This window comes from Ammospiza nelsoni, chromosome 9 (assembly GCF_027579445.1).
Source record: "Ammospiza nelsoni isolate bAmmNel1 chromosome 9, bAmmNel1.pri, whole genome shotgun sequence".
Lineage (NCBI taxonomy): Eukaryota > Metazoa > Chordata > Aves > Passeriformes > Passerellidae > Ammospiza > Ammospiza nelsoni.
Genome location: NC_080641.1, coordinates 22,342,353 through 22,365,184, shown reverse-complemented (window position 1 = coordinate 22,365,184; position 22,832 = coordinate 22,342,353). Strand labels below are relative to the sequence as shown.

Here is a 22,832-nt window from a genome sequence, read left to right as displayed (position 1 = left end):
TTGAGGTGCAATGAATGAAGTTCCTAACTTAGTTCGTGCTAGCAGTTTGAGTGTTGACTGTAGCCTGGAGGATCAGTTTTCTGGTGCTGTTCATTGCAGGAAGTGCCCGGGAGCGGCAGTGAAGCGGGGCACGGGGTGACATCAGGTACAGCATCTTCCCTGTCGGCGGGAGCAATGGCAGCAGCCCGTGCTGTGCCTGCCTGTGGCGGGCAGTGACCGGGGCAGTGGTGGGTGTCACACCCGGGCCATTTGAGGGAGCTCGCAAGTAAAGACGCTGACCCTGTTAAGCAGGTATTTCCCACTGACATGAGGAAATCTTAATTCCACAGCACCAGGGTGAGACTTGGAAGGTCTGGTCACTCGTGCTCAAAAGCAGGTGAATTAGAAGTAGCTGGGGTAGAGGCGGGAGGAGTGGAGAAATCTCCTGTTGAGAGCAGGAGAACAGCGCCTGAGTTCAGTAGGTGAAAATCCAGAGGAGGTTTGTAACCTCAGAGGGGCTGGAAGAGCCTTCAAAGAGAACACCAAGGAAACTCCTAACAAAAAGAGAAAGACAGAAACGAGCATTTTAGCAGGGTCTGTTGCAATAGTACCACGTGAATGAGTTTAAACTAAGAGAGGGTTGATGAGAGGTGAAAGGAAGAAGTTTTTTACACTAAAGGTGGTAAAAGCTTGGAACAGATTAACCAGAGAGGTGGGAGATGCCCCACCCCTGGAAACATTCAAGATTGGACGTGGGGGTCTGGGCAACCTGGCTCAGTGGGAGATGTCCCTGCTCACTGCAGGGCTTGGACTAGCTGGCCTTCCAAGGTCCCCTCCAACCCAAACTGTTCCCTGATTCTATAACATGTTAGGACAGAACCACAGTTATAATTTATGGAAGTATTTTTCTGCCATGGTTGCCCAGCACAGTCACATTTCCTCAGAACACTGCATTTGGCTGGCACAATGTGTTTGCTGCAGTGCACAATAATCATCACTTTATCAGATCCAGGTCCTGCAAGAATCTTGTTTTATGGGGATTTAGGTCTTTGTCTTTAGGAAAACAGTGGAATTGTATAGAAAATTGTATACTACCAAATTCATATTTTTATGAAAGGGGAGGAAATGTTAAGAGGAAATGCTCTAGGGCAGATCTCAGAGGCTCAGGGCTATGATTTAGCAATTCCCCCAGTTACTTAGGTGACACTCACTTGTGTAGAAGGTGTGGTTGGTTCTGTTTGCAGTTAGCTGGAAGCTTTCTGCCTCAGCACACGACTTCCGTTTTCATAAGTGGAATGAAGATCAGTAAATGAAAAAAGGATATTTATGGAGTAACTTCTGTCACAACAGATTATCATGAAACTCATTCTTAAAGAATGCTTCAATCAAAAAGAAAATTAGAAAGCCTTCCTGGCATTTGCTGTGGTCACACAGAGGGACCAACATGTCATTGAATCAAATGAGACCTCGAACTTCACAGGTGAGAGATTTTGTGCTTTTCCACACAGATTTTTTAGATTTCACAAACAAAATGTAAGAATACATTAAGGTTCTAGAATACCTGATTTTAAAATAGTATATGTAGAAAGAATTATTTTCTAGTTCATATTAAGTAACTCAACACTTGTGGAAGTATTTAATATAGATTATTTGCATCGTTTTTAGTTAAATGGAAGTATATCACCCTTGTCAATACTATCTGAGTTTTACTAAAAATACCAAGAGCTGGAAATTAGCAGTGCAACAACTGCCACAGGTCTCAACACAGCCCAAGTGAACCTTGGTCAGAGCCAGCTTAGTTATTCTTTTTGCAGACATTAGCAGGAATATTTTTGTGTTTCCAAGGTAGCTAATATTATTTAAAACAGTCAGAAATATTTTAAAATTTTTTTTCTTGATTACACAGTCAAGCTGTGGTGCTATTTGAATCAAACTTTCAGGGCTTTGCATTTTTTATGAGATGAACAAAGGTATGATTTCAGCTGAGGGATTCTTGTAGTCATGACACTCCAGAGTATCAACTGGTTTTGGTAAGATCTCTCCATTGCTGTCACAGTGATACACAGCAGTAGCACAGGCTCTCCATTATCTCACTTCCATTGGGGAGCTTGTTCTAATGTGACTTATTTCAGCTGGCACTCAGTCACAAATTGCTCTGCTGTCACTGTTGTCACAATCTAGTCATCACTGTGAGACAGGGCCTCACTGTTCTAGTCCCTGTGCTAGTACCAAAGGAACCATTCCTGCTACACAAATTGGAAGTCCACCTAAAAAAACCAAAGTGTATAGGAAGAGGATGATAATACATTTACATCTGCTCTTTTTTCTAGCTGTTGGAACTTCATGTTTTTTGTGTCCCAGCAGAAGTGTGGAACTTCAAGCTGAATACAGTTCCTGTAGCTCTTACTAGCAAATTTGTCTCAGCTGGATTTATAAGGTGAGTGTGGTTTTAGGTTTCATGTACATGGTAGGTCCTTCACACTGTCCTTCAGTCCAACTTTTAGTCCGACTGTTGCTCTAGAGAGCACAATTACATCTGCAGCAGAAACTTGTTGTCTAATGAAATGTCTGGAGTGTAAGTGGTGACCATAACCAGCATTATGTTAATTTGTACTGTGTCAGGCATGGTGTAGACATTGAAAAGCACTTCCAGAGCAGTGCTAGTATTTCTGTAGAAAGATTTATATTGTAAAATCATATCTTACATTCTTTCTGTCTCCTTGAGTCTGATTATCAAAAGCTGGAATTCTTCTGGGCAATGGGCCAGCCTTCAAGAGAATGGCTTGATGAAGATTGGATAGCCTTTCAGTTCCCAGGAAGAGGGGTAGGCTGATCTGAGCTTTCTCAGTCCAGAGAAAGAGCTGAAGCCTTGTTTCTCAAGGGAAAGCCTTACAGCCCATGAACCAGCAGCATTTCCTCTTTCATCTTGAAAGAAGAAAGTGAAAGGCTGTGCACAACGCTGTGCGCTGTGTGTGCTCTCAGGTAGCTGTTTAAAGGACTTAGTGAAAGAATACCCTGGTTCCCAGTGCTAGGCTCAAACCTGGCACAAGGAGTTGTATTTTTCATCTGTCAAAACTTTGAATTTTTTTTTAATACTCCTAAAACACTTTGCTCACAAAATTCAGTGTCTAGTGTGGTGACAAGTTGTAGAAAAATCAAATAATGTAAAGATGTGTATTGAAACTGAGATTTTACATACACCTTGTCTACATCTGTGCAAAACCTGTCAATTCAGCTAAAAGTGCAGGGAATAGAGGTTTTAATTAGTTTAAATTGAGTCTTGTATTGTCCACTTGAGACAATATACAGTGTAGCTGAAAAGACTGACAGCAATCAGGTAGGGCAGAATGCATTCATTCTCACAGCTGCTTCTGTTGAAAGGCTGCTCAAAACCAGAGAAAATAAGAGCATAAACTCATTTTGTTTGCTGTTCTAGTCTGCAGCAGCGGTGCAGAATACAGGTGTGAAGTGGTAACTTAATTTCATGTCATAGACATCTGCCACTGCCCTATATTTTCTAGTGAAAATTTATTTCACTGAGGCATGAAATTAAACTAGGATTCTCACTGATTTCAGTGGGTTTGTATCTACCTGGATAGTGTTGCTTGCTAGTGACTCTTAGATAATTGCTAATTAATTCTTCTAGGGGTACTATGCAATGATAAAGGACATTACCATTAACATAACTCGTACCTGGCCAGTGAATCACTGTCTTTAGAAACAAAAAATATTTTAAAAAACTTCTTTTATTATAATCCAGGAGAGGGAATTACTGGTACTCCTGTGACTTGGACCTGTTGATAGCTCTGTTGTTCAGTCAGCTTGACAATCCCAGTGCTGTCTGAGTCAGCTTTCCAAAGGATTCCTAGGTCAAAGTACAGGCCACTTCCATTAGCTGTGAAATTAGACGAAGATGTTAAGGGTGTAATTTTCTATGGCCCTGAGTTCTTGTTCCCATGAACTTGATTTCTTAGCCTCTGTGAGCTTTTTTTTCCATTCCTCATTCCTCACCACAGAAGCCAAACTTTTATTTTTTCTGGATGAGATGCCTGCCATGAGCTCTAGTTTGCATTGCTTTTAAAGGGACACCCTGAAGCAAGTGACTTGTATGTGACTGTTTTGTGCCAGCCAGTGGCAGCAAGTGACAGACTAATATTATTGCATTTTCCTAGCAGCTGCACTGGCAAACAATTTTGAGCTAAATTTCTGCCCTATATCTCAGGATCTGGATACCTAGATACTTTTCCCCCATTATAAATTGTAGATGTGTCCACTCTGCAGACGTTTTATGATCTTGAGGAGGGTCCTCTAAGTCCAGGGTATTTGAAATAATACAAGGCAAGCATGGTGTTCATGACATGAAAATGGCAGTGTTTTTACTACATGCTTGAGCTGTGAGCTGAAGGCCTAAAGGGCTGCTTGCAAGTGCAAACAAACCTTGACAGGATAATGCTGAAGACCTGGCAGGTCCTTGTCTGTACTGTTTGCTGAGAATGCCATGTGCTGTCCCCCAAGCTGTGTCTGTGCATTGCTTGAGGAGTCAGAGCTGCCTGGGCCAAAATCATCCTGCCACTTAATCAGAGTGGGTGATTAACAGTGTCAGGCCTGCATTTGTTCCCTGGTTTCTTATATGGCAGCTTAGAACAATTAGAATTGCTTGTGCTGTGCTGCAGTGCTTTGGTATGCCTCTGGCACATTTGGATTTATTGTGCAGAGATGCTTTTTATTCTGTAGTGATCTTTCTACTGAGCTCATTACCTAAATATTTGCATACTTTCAAGTAGTACATTAAATGATGTAATTCATATTTGTGTCAACATTCTCATCCTCAAATCATGGTGGAAATGTTCACACTGCAGTGTTTGGTTTTTATTTAAAATACATTTGCATGCACACATGCACACACCCAACTGTGAATTTGTGCTGGAAAAGACAAAGCAAAGGAATGTGCCTGCTGCTTGAAGTGAACAGTGCTGAAGGCTCCTCTGGCCCTGGATGCTTGAAGGGAATGTTCAACAGTCCTGGTCCAGCCCAAGAAACTGTGTCACTTGTATGGAAGTGCATGACTGTAGCTTCCAGTGGTGTTGTTATTCATCTGCAGATGAGCAACAGCATTCTGAAGAAGTAAATTTCATATTTTGTCAGCTTCCATGTGTTCCCTTTGTGTGTACAAGGTGAGTCTTGCTGGTTAATGTTAGGACAGCCCTTAGGGTGCAGTGTTCTGAGTGCCACCCCAAAACCCTCTGGCCTGTCTGTAACTGGCTTCAGTTCTAGGACACAGCTCCCAGTTTGGGTCATTCTGGCTGTGCAAGCCAGCATGCACAGACCTTTATCTTCCCCCTCCTACTAACTAGCCATCATTATTTGGTCTTACAGATGTATTAATGAATGACAACATTCTAGGGTGTCTCCTCACATCACATTAAGAGTGCTGCGGGAGAGGCTTGGAGAGTACCTGGGTGGAGTGACAGTCGCAGATAAATTCAGATTTTTAAAATGCATTGGGAAAAAACTAGCAGTGGTAAGTTAATTTTTTTTCTTTAATGCTTTTCTGTTATATAATGTAAAGCAGAGATTTCATTCCTGCAGATGAAATAATATTACATAAAGTAGAGATAATTTTAGGGGCACTGTTAGCATTTCTTTTAAACATGCTGCAGCCTAAGCTCTTGTCAGAGCATATCTGCTTCCCCGAGTGCAAGGCCAAAGCTGGACAGTTGTATTACAAGTACCCTTTAAAGCAACAGGTGTAATTAGTCACCATCCAGTGAAAATATAATGGTTTTGGTGAGTCCATGGGTTAAATATGACAAATCTGGTTGCATTAAAAAAAATCCAAACCCATAAGGCCATTACTACCTGTACAAGGTTGGGGATTATTCAGTTGACAAAGTGCAATGGAAGGTCAGTCAGAGTTCCTGTAATGGCTCCTGCTGTGACCTGTCAAAAGCATTTAAGATATTCTCTGAATGAAAGCTTCTCTGGAAGTTCCACTGTTTAGTCCAATAATACAGCCTGAGATATCAGTAATGAAACCCCTACATGTGTGAATCATAACTGTTCCTCCATCAGTTCTAAATATATATCTTACAAAATATAGCTAAAGATTAAATAAACTTCAAAATTAGTCCAACTGAAAGTTTGTTCATGTAACACACAAAGATATAAGTCATTTATGTAAGTATAGAATACCTTTTCCATGTCTCATTTCACCTCTTTCTCATGAATTTGGAAACTAACTACAAGCAGGAAATTCGGTGCCATTCTTTATTTCATTTCTAGTTGAATTATCACTAAAATCACTCTCACAGAGACTAGAATAAATACTAAGTGATTTGCAAAACTAGGTGGAAATACATGAAAAGAAACTTAAAAGAGTGTGATACAATCTAAATTGGAAAGTATTCATATGTTTCAGTGAATTGAGGTCTTCTTAACTGGATGACAATAAGTAAGATGATTCATTTTCATCCCCACATAGTTCACAGATAAATGGAGAAATTTTCCTGCCTTTATAATGTCAGCAAATGAATAAAATATTTTATGTTAATAGAGAATTAAAGGTACTGGCAACCTACATGAGGATTTATAGAGACAAATGAAAGATACAGTTTCTCTTTGAGATATTTACTGTTGCTTGATGTTTAACTTTATAGCAAAGTGTAAAGCAATAAACCAACTGCTTTATTTGTTGTTTAGGGTCATGGTAACCTCATTGAATTACATCTCCATGATCAAATATTTGTTGAGTGTTCTCTCCCCTTAGTCTTCTGTTTCACAACTCTAACAATGTAAGCAGAACTAAGAGCTGTGCCCTACTTGCAAGCAGGGGTCTCTTAAATGAAAAGATAAACATAAACTAAAATCATGTTCATTTGCTCTTCCTTTTTTATATAGAACCTTTGTGTTTAATTCAATATAATTATTTGAATGTAAGCTCAGATTTCTTTTCCTTACGTTGGAGCACATATTTCAAATATATATTGACTATTTTAGACTTTGTTTTCAGGACAACTGTTTAAATGTGAAAGTGTATGTCACAAAAAGAATATGAAGGAAAATGATAAATACAAGAAGACATAGGATAATATTTGACTTTTTTTCCCATATACATTCCATATTTTGCATTCCTGTATTAGGGAAATAGAGAAAATTACGTGAGACTCAGCATTTCTGTCCAGATTCAGCTTGAAGCAACTTTTGATAAAGAAAGTTGCAAATTTTCTTTTCCTGGGATTGTTGGATCAGATGCAAAGGATAAAAAACCATTCAGTACGTGCATGTAATCTTGTGGGTCTGATTAAGATTTTGAAAAATAGACAAAGTTGCAGAACTCTGTCAGAAAATACAAATGTACTCTGAAATACTTTTACTCCATAAAGCCACTACAGATTATGGTGATGGTTATAAAAGAATGCAGTATGTAAAAAATGACAATAGAGTGCATATGTCACATGCAACACTATTGATGAAAAAAGTATTTTATTTGTTATGTTTCCATACTTTATCTTCTGAGGTGAAAGCAAAGCAGGAAACAGAACTGGAACTGAAGTCATTTGCTCCTCCTTATGTAAGTACTGAGTGGCTTGTAAGGTACCATTTTCTAAAACTTTACATTGCACATTTTCTTTGTGTCTGATGGATATAATCTGCAATTTCAGGCACTTTATCCTGAATTATATTTACTACCTGGAGTGGATTATTTTGAAGATGTTTATCCATTGCTATCATCACCTCAACAGAAACATCACATTAGTGAAAAAGTTAATAGGTTTGGTCATGGATCAAGATTATCCAGCCTTTCCCAACAGAAACCTAAAAAAGGCAAACCATTTTTAGAAAGAATACAAAGCAGGCATCAGGTAGAAAATGTGGAAGTGCCCAGTCCTGTGAAATGGGGTGAGAAAGAGCCTGTTCCAGTTTCACACACAAACAATAAGCAAGACAATAACAACAGGATTCCAGAAAAACAGTTTGAAGAAAAAGGTAAGCTTAACCAGTGTGGTGAAGGAGGGTGATGAATGAGAAGAAAAACAAATATTATGGTTAACATTTACAGTAAATGTTAACCACACAGTAAATAATATCTCTGACGTATTATCAATTACTATACAGATCCAAGTGGATCTGATGGATCTCTCTTCACACCAAGTCATTCCAATCCTGCAGACCAGGAGTCTGGAAAGTGGGACCTGGTATTACAGACCTCTGAGCAGAATCATCTCAGCCAAGAGGAAGAAGACTGCAATGCTCCTAGGTGGAATGACAAAGCCAAAGGAACTGCTCTTACTCATGTAAACCACAGTGATGAACAAGGCCAGGGTAACCAAAGACCCCAAAATTGCATTAAATATCAAAAGGGTACACATGTTTGTTATTGCCTTTATGCTAAAGCAAAGTAAAGCTAAGTTTTAAGAAATCTGTAATTAAAGTGTAAGTTGGAATAGCACTATGAGAGCAATATTCCATTTTTTTAAAATAATGATGATGTGTTTCAGAGAGATGTGGTCCTTCATTAGCACTGTGTGCTGATATAGAGAAACACTTTACTGTAGTTGATACATTTGCCTAATCACTGGAATCAGTCAGATATAAATTCTAATAACAAAAATACCTTTTTTCCCCCTTGATTTCTTTCTTCTGTTATTTATGGAGCATTTCCAAATCCTAGAGATAACACCACTTGCTGTGTTGATTCACTGAATTTCCAATACAGGTTGGAAAGCCCAGTCATTGACAGTCAAACCAGCCTGATTTTTGCAAGTGTAATCTATGTGTTTTTGTCATCACTATCCTGTCACAGAACTAGCAAACATGGAAAATAATGAGCACCAAAAAGATACCAAATTAAGAAGAGACAGAATACAGGGTGCTGAAAATCTTAAAATAAGGGAAGACCAAACTACAGATTATGTCCACAAAAAACAAAGGTTAGCAAATAATACATCTCCTAAAATAATGGATAATATTAATTCACCAATACAAACTTACTTTATAGACTTCAAATAAATGAAAGAAAAGCAGGGAAAAACATTTTGGTGAACTTTCACTTGTTTTTTTGATTTTATCTTAGCTTGCAGCAAAACAGAACTAAGAAGACTGGAGTTGTTCTTGGTGAAAAACTGGATAATCAGGTATGTTTTTCAAGGTAACATTCCTAGTAATCTTGAGCAATAAATAAAGTCCTCCACCTAGAAACAGTCTCATTTTGTAAGACTGGTGACTCATTATAAATATGAAAGATTTGAGAATAATTGAGAAAAGTTTATTCATGCTGTGCTACTTAGCTTAGATTTTGTAATGAATATCAACTATCTTTCTAAACAATTAAAATCTACAATTACAGATTTTAGTTTAGAAATTGGCAGGTTTTGATTTCATAATTAACAAACCAGGTGGCCATTTTAAGGCCCTTAGCTCCTGGTCTTGCATGGGACTATCAGTAACTTGGGGGTTATGGGCATGGACAAGAACCAGTAGCAATAATCTGTAGTTTTGTCTGTGTGTTCTGTGTGATGAAGTGTTCAGTACTCTCATTTTGTTTGCAGAGATCCAGCTGTTTGTAATTTAGTGGTCATGGATATTGGTAACAGACTAAAAAATCCTGCCTGAAGTCAAATTCAGCCCTCTCCTTCACTCAGGCCACTTTCAGGGCATGTGTCTAATGTAACTATTCAGGATTATGGTGATGTACTTATAGTTGTGTCTTTTGACTCTATAGGCAGATGAAAACAAGCAAAATCATCTTACTTGTCCAAAAGAGTGTATTTCTGCTCCTAGTTCACCTTTTTTGGCATTTACTGTAAATCCAGCTCAAGTTCCTGTAATTCAAGCAGCAAGTGAGTACATGATTCCAAGAAATTACAAGGAAGTGAACTTTTAATCAAGACTGAAGACTCAATGAAGACATAAATACCTATACTATACATGCATTAATTCACAGTATTGTTACAAATTTTAATTTATTAATGGAAAATTCCAGGTATTTATGATTGCATGGGCTGTCCTAGAGCTTTGCAGGTTCCCAGCACTAGAAAACCCAACTTGTCAAGTGGATGGAAGGAGAAAAGGAGGGAGATCAGATTAAATGCTGCAGTCTCAAGTGAGAATGTAGCAAAGAAAACCACAAGTGGTGTTGCTGAGGGGGAGGATAGTGAGAAGTTAAGTGTTAGACCTATTGTTGCAGACTAGTGAAAGTCTCAGATATTGTCCTGCAAGCTGGAGTTTCAGGCAAGATTTCTGTACAGTTTCTATTGCAATGTATTTTAAGCAGGAAATAGTCTTTTGGAGGCTTTTTAGGCTTCATTGAGAAGAGTTTGCAATGTATGGAGTGAATATATTTCTTGCTTACATAGTTTTAGTGATACATTGTCTAAACATACAGAAATGTTTGTTTGCATGTGTGTGTGCATGCCTGGATGCATGCTGGATTTCCCCCTTTTTCTAAAGCACCAGCCATTCTGAAAAGTTAGCTTAAAATTAAACCTGATTAAAATGAAATTGTTTCTATTGCTTGTTCTGGCAGAGCTTTTGGCATTATTTGTGATGAGTGCATTACAAAAGTCTTGACTGATCCTTTGTCCTTAGAGTATTCAAATGCTTGCTAAATATAATTGTAATATCTTTAGAAAACAGGATGGCAGAACAACTGCAACAAATGAAGGAAGACAGAAGGCGCATGGAAAAAACTAGAGAAGAACTGAGAAAAAAAGCTAAAGGGCTACTGGAGCAAAATAAGCTGAGGGGATACCATGGTACACTTTTAATTTATTTTGGAATTTGGATTGATTGAGAAATTACAGTGAAACCAATGTGAAAATATTTGTCTCCTTGTCAGTGAGCTTAATTACAGAGAGATCAGTCTGCTAACCAATAGCTCCAAGAAGACTCATTTTGTGTAATAGCATGCTAGAAATATTCAAGGTTGCAATGTTTCCTTACACTTTTTTTTTCTTTGTGGCATGTCTTATAAAGTTAAGGTTGTTCTGGCTTTCCTAAACTATTCAAGTTATGTCTCATGTATGTGCAGTGCTCAGAGAACTACTGCAGGCTTTTCTCTGAGGCCCAGGGCAGCCTGGCATTTTCTAATCCTGCCTTTAGCTTACAAGAGGCTTGTACTGTGTTGATAGGGCTTCAGGTAAATTGCAGCATAATAATTTTTGTTCTTCCTATCCAATGGTATTCAGCTTATGACATGGAAGTTCCAAGCCTGTTGTGACAAGCTGGACAAACTTTGGTTTTTAACAAGGTCAAATCTCATTGAAATTTTGCATAAATATTCTTCATAAAATTATTTTCAAGTTTATACTTAAAACTATCTTCCCTAAGTCACATCCCAGTTATACAGAAATGAGATTTAATAATTTTGATGTTTTGAGAGCTTTCTCTTTGTGCTTAAATGTCACTAAGTCATTACTAGTCTCAAATATTACTTGTAGCTCATTGAAAGGAGAGATCATTCTTTCAGTTATTCTCTAAGGACATGGCTGCACAGCCTGGGGAATTTGTATTTAAAAACCCCACACTTGGGTGTGTGAAGCAGTAACTCTGTAATAGCATGGAGCTGCAATTCAAGGTAGAGATAAGCCCTAAATGGCACCTGCATTGCCTTAAATTATGTTATCCAGTTAGGTAAAATAAAGGTTATTTCACAAGGATTCAAACAGCTTCTGCAGGTTGTGCAACAAGCATCTGTACCTCTGAATTTATTTTTTAATCAGACCTGAAGAGTTTTGTAAGTAAGGGCACATAGCAAGCATGTTTCTTTACAAGATATTAAGGAAAGAGCATTTTCTGCAGTAACAGCCATCCAAGCCTGTATTTAATAGCCTCCTAAGAGTGCCATGCTGACAGGCACTCTCAGTTACCTGGCACAGAGTCATCCTCCAACAGCTGAGCTGTTTTGGGTAAGTTTCACTTGTCCTGCTCCCATAAACTATGCCTTGAAAGAAGGGATTCATTTAAGACACTGCAGATTTGCAGCGGCCATAAGACTGCCACAGTCAGGGGCATTGATGTGCCACCTCTTGATAGCACACTGACAACACAGGGAGAATCATAGTGAAGTGTAAAGGTAACTGACTGTTCCCTATAATTTGGGATGTCAAACTGAAGCTGTTCCAAATCTCTGTCCATGAGGAGCATAAATTTTGATTAAATCTACAATGCTACATTTTCTGGTACAGTAGAGCAGTGGAATTCAGACTGTGCTGGGCATACCACTCTTCACAGGAGCACCTAGGTGCTGCAGAACAGCCAGGCTGAATAAACTTTGGGTTTGGACCCTGTGTTTTATCTCAGTGGACAGACAGAGCCCTTTGTTGCAGGTTTATGTGAAAATTCAATTGCATTTAGAGAGAATGTAACTTGAATGAAGATTTTTTTCACTACATGTTTATTTTAAAGAAACCTCCTGCCATGTTTCAGTGGGTGCATTGGCCAGCTGAAGCTTGTGGGATGAGCTGTCATGACTGCCTTCAGCAGACCTTATGATAAGGTGAACAAGACCAAACCCTGTTACTGTTCTCCTGTGCAGTGCGTGAGGAATGGAAGAAGAAGTACTTTGAAACCAAGAAAGCTACAGTTTCACTGGAGGACACTTTAAACAAACTGCAACAAGATTTAGAGCTTTGCCACCAGAAATTGCTCTTGCAACTGGAAGCCAGAAATAGCCAAAAACGACCAAACAAAACAACAACCTCCAAGGTATTTGCTTGTATTATTTATTATCTCTTTTTTCACAGTCTGAGGGTTTTTTGTATAAAACATAAATTAAAATAACAGATTTATCACCAACCAATAACTTGTAAACTACCTTTAGCTCAATGATCTGAGGGACAGAGTTCCTTCAGGCCATTTGTCTCCAAAAGACTGCAGAAGTGCTTGAGTTTGAGCATTTGTTTCTTTCTGCTTTCTGTTGGTACCTTTTTTTAACAAAATCCCCTTCTGTTAAGTGTAGTTAATGGATTGTTCAGTTCTACTTTGTTTCTATCATGCAAGATTTCATACAAGGAGGCAGTGAATGTTTGGAGCACAGAAAACACATCTGTAGCTTTTGAAGTGGTTGCACTTCAACTATTGTGCAACTGTGAGTTTCACAGGAAGTTCAGAGGGATTAAAAAGAAAAAAGATAAAAGAAAAGGAGGAAACACCCTTTCCAACACTTGTGTCTGCTAATTTTCTATATGCATTAATGGAAGCAAGGCTGTTGAGAACAAAACTGGAGCTAGCCTAGGAAAAATAGATGTCCCTTTCTTGCATCTGAAAGGTGTGCATGTACAATCTAAGAGTGTATATTATATACAAACATGTATTGTTGGAGCTATCTTGAAATATCTACGAAATAAAAATAGGAGTAGGGTTGACATTGCGTTGTGGCTATGCTCAGATACATTATTGGTCCTTTTCTGTAGTGGGCAGCCCCCTGAGAAGGGAGCTGGGATTTGCAGAGCGGTGAGGCTGAGCAAAGGGTTCTCCCCAGCCCTCAAGGGCGACGTGCAGCCAGGCAGGCACCAGCCAGCTGGGCAGACAGGGAATTTGGAAAGAGGTTGTTAGAGGATTGTTTCTGAGTGGTGAAGGAACACCCAGTGAGGGACAGATGCACTAATGCTGCACCTCGAGGTTTGTTGTTGTTTCACACAGAATTACACAATCATCCGGATTGCCACAGTGCAGCACGAACTCCATCAACTGAGGAGGAAGCTAGAGGATACAAAAATGAGACTCCTCATAGAAATTAAGGTACTGTGCCTTTTATTAGAACAGTCAAAATGTGAAAATGTATAGAAAAAAATTAGAACTTCTCAATTATTAGATGATGTAAACATTTGCTAAACAGTTCTTGTTTTATGCTGTTAGTATTAAGGTGTTAGGTGTTGTGACTTTAGCATTTGAGCTAAATTACTCCAGGACACAGGTTATCAGATGATTTGGAATGTATGGCATCCAAGCAACTTAGATACTCAGTGTACTATGTAAGCTAAGGTTCACAATCTTGTTCATGAAATTCCCATTTCATTCAAAAGGTAATTGAAGAAATACACCTGGTGTGGTGAGGCACTGAGCAATAATAAATAGACCATGGCTAAAAAAAGAAAAATGGTATAAAGGGAAAAAAAAATGAAAAAAGTCCCCCAAAAAAATTAAGAAAGAGAAAAAGCTGTCTAAGAAGATTGCAGACCTCTTCATCTGCTTTATTCCATATCAGTGTTGCCTATGACACTTTTTGGAGGGAAGAGGTGGTATAGGCCTTCACCCTGTACATCTTTCCAGCTCTGAAAGCTTGAAGTAGGAGTGTTCTACATCACAGAGATTGCCCATGCTCCTGTTTACTGGCTACTCCAGGGTGGTTGGAATTATTATGACTCCTCCATTGTCTAGCAAGGAGTGGAAAGAACAATTATTTTTGCAGTTGTTTCCAAAACATCAAGGCAAATTACAGAACAAAGTGGTGCTAGGACACATAAAATTTCACAGATGAAAGATGCATTCTGTATTCAGCCATCCTGTATAAAATTCAGTCTTAGTTATATAAACCTATATGCATGTCACCTCCAAAAAAAGCCTTCTTAAATTGGCATTCCTTAAATGATGGGTTCTTTTGCAGATGAGAAAGCAAGCAACATCTGATTTACAAGCACTGGGAGCAGAACTGACCCAGAAGAAGATTCATTCAGCTTTAATTCTCCAGTCCAGAAAATCAGGAATTTAAGAAGATGACATGAGTAACATCTGTGAAATGTACAGCTCTCTAGTGTATGGGAAAGAGAGTTTCAGAGCATTAATTTGTATGTTCTTGAAGTAATTTTGTAAAAAGACATTAACTATATAAATGTTGTGGAATTTGTATACTAGGCTACTGAGGTAATGCAGCTCACTTCTTTTTAAATCTCACTGTAAGATCAGTCAACTACTTAAACATACAGTTTAAGCTAGTAACAGCTGAAACTAAGCTGTTATTTTTAAAGTGCAAATTAGTTAATTGTGTAACATGCCAGTGGCATGCTGATGTTCTTTGATTAACTACATACCTACCAAGAAATAAACCTAAAATCTATAACCTCCTGTCCTTTTTTTCAGGCTCACACATTCTATTTTTTAGACATTATTAAAATATAGTTTCTGTAGAAATACAGCAACACTTTATTTGGCTATTTACTGGAGCATGTTTTTGTCATTATAAATACATCTATCTATAAATTACCAATGTATCATTACTGTATAATTATGAAGCATAAACAAAATCTCAGATAATCTAACTTTTTTCCATATCTCGCGGGTTTTGTTCCCTCTCTTATTAGGAAAGGCACAAAAACATTAAGTGTATTCTGTAGTTTGAAAGCTTGCCTGCAAGCTTTCTCTTGGGCCAGTTAAATGATGATCCTGGTCCAATTTACACTCCTGCATGTTCTGCCTTTCCTTAATTCCAAGATCACGCCTGCCCTGAGATTAACAATTCTCTGAAAGAGGAATTAGAATCCTCTTCATAGGAATTTTTTCTAGCTCTGCTGTTTGCCTCTTTGCAAACCAGATGTTATTATATTGAGCAGAAGAATAACATGCTAGAAATTAATCTCAGCTAAAAAGCTATCAAGGCTGTATTTATAACTGGAAGTGAAACACTCATGGGAAATAAGTTATGGGATAAGAAAATTATGCAGCTCTCAGAAGAACTAAGTTAGAAATGTCTTGAGTCAAACCACCCATTATCCAATTTATTTTCTTAAAGATAGGACTTAACAAAGATTTTAGTGCTAAAGGATTGAATAAATTATTAAAACTACACCCACTTTTGCCTAATTCAGGGTTGAAGCTCACATTCTCTATTTAAGAATTGTGTCTTATTTAAGATATGAAAGCAGGCTACCAGCTACTGGAAAATCAGCACCTAAATTTAAAGTATAGTATTGTCAATTCATGATTCTTGACTGCTACAGGAAGGAGAGTTTTGTAATTAAGTCAGCTGGCCCTCAGAATTTTGCAGGTCAGATATTCATAGCAGAAGACTCTCAGTTCAGCAAATATCCATTGCACGGTATTTAAGCATTTAAGGTTCTGAAGTTGTGTATATATATATATATATATATATATATATATATATATATGTATAAAATGTAGGAGTTTCTCTTAAGACTTATAGAGTGGTGTTCTAGTGAAAAGCCACCTGATTTGTCAAGGGAATTTTTTAGTTTCTGTAAGAGCAGCAGGCTTCACCTTCTGCTTTCCATCCCCTGTAATATCAAGCAGACACTTCAGATGAAGTCTTCCAGTCTTGGCCCCAGTAGCCATTATGGTAATGCTGCCATACTGTGGTAACTCTTTAGCAAGCAAAAAAACCCAACCAACCAGACAAAAAAACCCCAAGCCCCCCAGCCAAACCAAACCAAAAATCCCACCAAGCCCACAAATGACTACATCTACCTAATGAAATAATTTTTTTAATTAATGGAGTCACTTAAGCAGGGCCCAGTTGCACTTTAATCTGGTTGTGAAACAGTTCTGAGAAGCAGACAAGCAGTGTGGGCTGTAAGCTGTAAAACAAGTAAAGCACAGACACAGAACAAGCCTTGTTTACAAGCCCTACCAAGAGCAGCATTTTATTCAACAAAAAAAATCCTGTAAATACCAGCTAATCTTTACATCACTATGTGTATTTTAAAAAGTTATACAACTTCTTAAGGGAAATGATTTTATGAAAATATGAACTAGAAAAAAACCATAATCTCCTGTTATCTCAGAGGCAACACCCCATAAAAACAAAAAACAAGCTACTGAATAAATCTTAGGGTGTGTGGGAAAATAGATATGCAGTTTATTAAATGAGCTTCTGAATTCTAGTTTTCAGGAAGTAAAGTAGTTTGAAATGGAAGGAAACATCATCCAAGTCACCTTCATATTAATGCTTCTTCTTCAAGCTAAGGTCAGAGATTTTCAGTTTTTGAAACTGCGGAATTTATGTGATACATAAGCACAGTGAAACTGGAGTTTATTGAATATTCCTTTCTAACAACAACTTTGATATAAATCTTAACAGCAACTAGTTCATGTTATGTAATTTCTTCAGTCCATAAAAATCTTTTCATCTAGAAGAATAACCAAGCTGGATATAATCAATAATCTGTCTCTCCAGTATTCTGTTTAATCTGATTCTAGAGTGACTTAGCTAAAATACTGTTTGGGTTGGGAAGTCAGAAGGCTGAGACTGCACCATGTAACACAGGAATAAGTATTTGCTGCACCTGGCAGCTTTTGCAAAGCATCATTATGAGACTGCCCTGTAAATCCATCAATTGGTCTTGTTTCCAGACACACACTGGGTGCAAGCATTAACCAACTTACAGTAACTGTGAAAAATTAAAAAGATGAGCAGTCTTAAAAAAACCTACTGATACAAGGATTGTTGTTCCAAAGCAACAATGGAACTTTCTGAAGAATGAAAATACAGCTTTGCATATAAAACAAGATTGATTTGCCTCGTTTTTAAAGTTTTTTTTTAATCACAATATATTTATATAAAGTTAAAATCTGTGATAGTGTAAGCCAAAATAAAAAAATTACCAATTTTCATCATTCTAAATCAAGGGTTTACACAGTTCTTATGGTGTCAGAGCTTGCCACATTGCTTGAGTTTGTTGTTCTGCTGCAGCTTCCCTGGAATAGTCAAGACTATTTCCATTCCACATGCCAATGCCCCTTAAGCCTCGACTCTTCACATATGCTGCTTTTAGAGAGATGCTGTGAGGGTCATCAAACCATACCTGGTGGAACTGACCAACAGAATCCTAGAAAAACATTTAAATACCAGTCTCAGTGATCACATTTTCTCTTGAACACAGTTAAAAGTACAACTAAAAACTGAGAGAAACAAGCTAGGTAGATTTATTTAATATTTTCCTGATTTATCAATTCTTTGTCACATGGGACAATTAAAAATTCTAAGCCAAATATTTGGATTTTTTAAAATTGTAGAATATTAGTTATAGAACAGTGACACAATTTAACTGAATCTATTTAGATAAAAAGGCTTATCTAATTTGTATTTTAATATTTTTTAAAAATACAGCTAAAATTTCAGATACAGTATCTAAGATAACAGGTGAACTTAGTTTGAGATTGTGGGTTTTTTAAGCAATAAGCGGTTTTAGAGGAGGGTATAAAATTTTATCAAGGTTATGCTGCTTTTACCTGGTCATTGCTTACAACATCTTTTTATCACCAACATGTGAAACTTAAATAATGTTTAAAGAAACAAGACAAAATGGACACACTGTGGTGTTCTTGTAAGCACAGTCATTTATGGACTCTTTCACTGTGTCCATGTAGAAAACAAATGCAGAAGAGAACATGCATGCAAGGCATCAAGCTAGACAAAATTAAGAGAATCTCAGAATCATTTTTAGTTTAAATCATTTATCAACTCATGAAAGTAACTCTAACAGTGAAGGATGGAGCTATAGGATGTCTTTGTGCCAAAATGTCCTTTTTGACATGATACAGTATTTCAAGAAGACTAGAAAGTAATAGAGATTGTTATTATTCCTGTAGTCTTCAGGCACTGCATCCCTCTCTCAGACTAGGAATTCAAGACAAATTTGCAGCGATCCTTTACGGTACCCAAAAAACCAAACCAAACCAAAACGTAGAAAACATAAAAGGAAGAATCTAACCCAAATAACTTTATAGTCAAAGATCTGTGGTTCATGAATGTTTACTCCACACCTCAGTGGCTTGGAAAAAGACTCTTACCTTGTACTCATAAAATGGAGCCTTCTGCACCTGATCCCACAGCAGCCCTGAGAGAGAACTGTTCACCTGCTTCATGATGGCTGCGTAGGGCACCTGGCTCCCCGCAGCATCACTGCAGGGAGCCCCACGGAAAGGCACCTTGGGGAGGGAACAAACATGCTCCTGGAAAACAAACAGGGAGCCACGAGTGTCAGGTGAGATACCCTCAACTCCAGAATAGGAGTACAGCCAAGAACAATTCACAAGAAGCGTGAGGGCCGCAAAAATTCCAAGTCTTCAAGCAAATCTAGCAGATACTATTTGTAGAAAAAAGTAAATTAAAGCAGCTACATTTTCTTTTTTCTGCAGTAATGCAGGACTGGATGGATACCCTTCAGCTTAAACAGTTGTCTTATCTTTTCCACCTTTAATTGACCCTTACATTTTTCATAAGTAATATTTGAGACCTCATAAACTGCTATGCTGTAACAGTTGTAGGTTTGCTACAGGTTGTTGCACCTGTCTTTACAGTGGTGTTCAGAAGGCACATACAAGTGTTGTAGGGCCTTTGGACTTCATCTCTTCTCATAGAGATAACATTTATAGCTCCTTACCCAAACACAGGGCTTGGATGTCATGGGGTTCAGGCTGCCTAAGGAGCTAAAATGTCTGGTAACACACTGCTCATGAGTTATCAGCCAAGCAAAAGATTCTGGTTTGTGTCCCAGCTTGATGCCCTTATCCATCAGACCACAGTATTTCCCAGTCCAAAAACAAGATTACCAAAATCTAGTTACATCTTTCCAGGGAAAAAAATTAACAGTTTGATTGCAAACAAATAATCTTCACCTTACCGTGGATAGGTTTTGGCAGACATAGTCATAGCCATACCAGGGGACACCCATCACAAGCTTCTTAGGATCAATGCCCATAGCAATGTACTCTTCATATCCTAGTTTTGAGGGAAACAAAAATTAACATGCATCATTTACTTTTCCTATGCTTTTTATTCTTACAATTAATTTAGGGCCAGAGCCACTGCATGATACCCAGAAGCCAAGGTGCAAGCTGTCCTTTGCCTTCACCTGCACTCTCCAGTGAGTGAGAGGCTTGCTCTACTGAGATCCCAGTAACTGCTCCAGTTTCTCACACTCTAAACCATCTGCCCTGAGCAGAGGTTCAAAAGATGAGAGAAATGTTTCAGGTTCTCTGCAATCCCAGGCAGACACCACTGCTCTGGCTGCCATTTGTCATTCCAAAAGCATTCTTTGCACTCCTGAGGTTACAGGGACCAACACACAAGGCTGAAGGTCTGTCTGTCTGCAGGCTCATAAGGACCAGGGACACTGTCTTCATACCCTGACAACACACATCTGAGCACACTCCAAGCCTTACTGCAACAATAGCAAAATAAACCTGTCTGAGAAAAAGCCCTCTTTTCTATCTACTCATGTGAGCAAATGGCAATGTTCTGACTCCTGGGGAGGTGTTCTGTCCTCACCAACTAAAGTCTGCAGGTAAGGAGCATTGGCTTTTGCAACACAGTCTGTCCAGATCTGGCTCTGTTCATCATATGACATCACAAATAAGAAGTCACAGGCATCTGCAATCCCAGTGTAGTTGTAGCACCTTTTATCTATGCATGCTGGAGACCAAGCCACATCAAAGGTTACCTGAAGGAAAAATGCACAATTTAGTACCAAGTATGGCACTTAGGTGCCCTTGTTATCTCTTAAAAAAAACCCAAAAAAGCTATGACTTTTAAACACAGTATTTCCCAAATGGTACAGTTTAACACATCTTGATAATAATGAACTATAGAAGAAGCTGCTCATCTGATCAAACAAACAGAAGATAATAAAGTGAGTACCTCATTAGTGAACATATACCACCAAAGAAATTACAATATAATATGAAAACCCCCCAAAATATGAAGCATGGTGCAAATCTTGAAAACTTGCATGATAGGTTTACCAAAAATCTATCAAGGTTTTGCCCCAGCAGGCTGTATTTGCCCTACTTTCAACAATTCATTAAGGGACACTAAAAACTGCCAGCTCACACATAGCAGTAACATTGTATGTACAAATCTCAGCAAAGCCCATCTCTCATTGAAATTCACACAGGTCAAAAAGAGTGATTCTTACAAGATTATATCACAGCTAACATCCATAATTAAGCATTCACTAGAATATTATATTTAGATCTGCATAAACTTTTTCATCTGCTAAACAGCACTGCCAAAAGTCCTTACATTTCATAAGAATAAATTTAATGTTTGCATAAAGTACATTATTATTACCTGTGATCCAGCTATTTCTCTGTGAAAAGCATCTGTAGTTTCTTTAACAAGCTCTGTCAATGCATAATACTCAGGGGAGGTTTCATTAACTTCTTGCTCTATATCTAAGTTAATTCCATCCATATACTGCTTTTTTGCAAGATCCACCTGTTGGGATATCCATGCTGCTCTTTTAGCAGGATCAACAATTTCCTGAAGAGGTACATCACCTGGACAAGAGGCCTTCAGGAGTTAACATGCATTTGCACCACAGTAATAGTAGGAAGGAAAAGTTTGTCTTTAGTTAACCAACAAATTTAAACACAACATTAAAAATGCCCATATCAATACTGGTAAAATACAAAGGAGTTCATTTTTTCCTGGAGCATAATTTTGAGAAACCACCCCAAAAAAGATTACCAAGGTTCTTTGAGAGAGTGGTGTTAAAATTAAGTTCCTTTCTTTTTCTATAATTTTAATCTTCTTGCTTCTGCTTAATATTCTTTTAGCTATTGTAAATTACCTTTCTTGAAATCAAAGTACTTTTAGCATTTTAACTGGTCATATTTAGAGGAAAGCTACTTTTGTGTTTAACATTTGCTGTTTTCCACAATGTAGTCCTGGATTCTGCTTTTTCTCAACAGAGCCAAAAGGTATTTACAACATGTAAGCTAATGAACTTTGTCTTTCTAATCAACATTTGTACCTGCACAGAGTTCCTGAGTAAGCATGTTTTAAAACTCAACCACTTCCTAATACAGAGGGATTAATTTAAGTGCAAAATACTAATTACTTAAAATCCCTTTCCTTACATTGTCTTTTGTGTACTCCACATAAGATCTAGAATACAGACCCAAATATCCGGCTTTTTCTTTCCTCCCTCTTTCCCCACAGCAATGATGTTCCCTGTTAAGAGAACTTTCATTAAGATGCCACTGGGATGGTTTGGTTACTACTGTGGCACAATCCACTGTTGGTTTCAATACCCTGCATACCAGCACGTGCAAAATGTCAAGGGTTCATTAAAGCCTTATTAATTAATTCTCTTAATGATTTTAATACTCTGCATACAACTGAATGTAAAATGTCAAGGTAATATAGCCCTGTGTACCTTATCTTATTCACGTATCATAAACTCCCATGTTTCTCCAGTGTAACCAACCTTTCAGTACTACCCTCGAGCCTTTGGAGTGGGCATAGCACATGAGCTCAGGATCGTACTTCCCAAAAGCCGCCACAGTGGTAATTTTGGACCAGTCATAGGATTTCCAGGCTTCCTTCCCCACATCAAACACGAATACCTGGAAAAGGGGTAAAAAGCACCCTGGTTATCTCTGAGCGCTTCTCAGCAGGAGCAGCATTCTCCCGCGGCTCCCGCAGCGGCACATCCCCGCTGGGCACGGATGGCAGCCGGGGCCGAGTGCGGGGCAGCACCGACCCAGGCACTGCCCGGAGACACTGCTCGGCCCGGGGACACTGCCTGGGGACCCTGCCCGGGGACCCTGCCCGGCCTGGGCCAAGCGCAGGGCCCCCGTTCGAGAGCGGCGCCCGGGGCGCGGCACTTGCTGCGAGCGGCGCTGCCGCCGGGCCCGGCCCCGCCTGCGCCGCCAGCGCCCGCCCGGGCCGGGGCCGCGCACCTCGAAGCCGGCGGGGCCCGTGACGGGCTGGCACAGCCGCGGGTCCCGGCAGGGACAGGCGCCGGCAGGGCCCAGCAGCTGCAGGAGACCGACGGGCAGCAGCCACCCGCCCCACGGCCGCCCCATGGCCGCCTGTGTCGGCTCGGCCGCGCAGCCTCGGCCCCGGGGCGGGCCCGGGCGGAGCCGGGCCCAGCGCGCCGCCTGTGCAGAGA

General features: G+C 39.0%; 2 protein-coding genes across 2 annotated transcripts; one reads left to right on the top strand and one right to left on the bottom strand.

Moving 5' to 3' along the window:
• Positions 1-1,269: 1,269 nt before the first annotated feature.
• On the top strand, positions 1,270-15,136 carry SPATA1 (spermatogenesis associated 1). Its single transcript, XM_059478550.1, has 13 exons — positions 1,270-1,459; positions 2,310-2,416; positions 5,383-5,500; positions 7,496-7,549; positions 7,641-7,965; positions 8,095-8,301; positions 8,783-8,909; positions 9,053-9,113; positions 9,701-9,818; positions 10,608-10,733; positions 12,515-12,684; positions 13,621-13,719; positions 14,585-15,136. The coding sequence occupies exons 1-13, from the start codon at positions 1,424-1,426 to the stop codon at positions 14,687-14,689; spliced, it is 1,653 nt and encodes a 550-aa protein (XP_059334533.1). The 5' UTR covers positions 1,270-1,423; the 3' UTR covers positions 14,690-15,136.
• Positions 15,137-16,544: 1,408 nt separating this feature from the next.
• On the bottom strand, positions 16,545-22,817 carry CTBS (chitobiase). The gene is made up of 7 exons (XM_059478629.1): positions 22,621-22,817; positions 22,146-22,284; positions 21,005-21,213; positions 20,204-20,375; positions 19,557-19,654; positions 18,724-18,885; positions 16,545-17,759 (listed from the first exon to the last, which is right to left on the bottom strand). Exons 1-7 carry the CDS (start codon positions 22,744-22,746, stop codon positions 17,574-17,576), a joined length of 1,092 nt encoding a protein of 363 aa, XP_059334612.1. The 5' UTR covers positions 22,747-22,817; the 3' UTR covers positions 16,545-17,573.
• Positions 22,818-22,832: the final 15 nt, after the last annotated feature.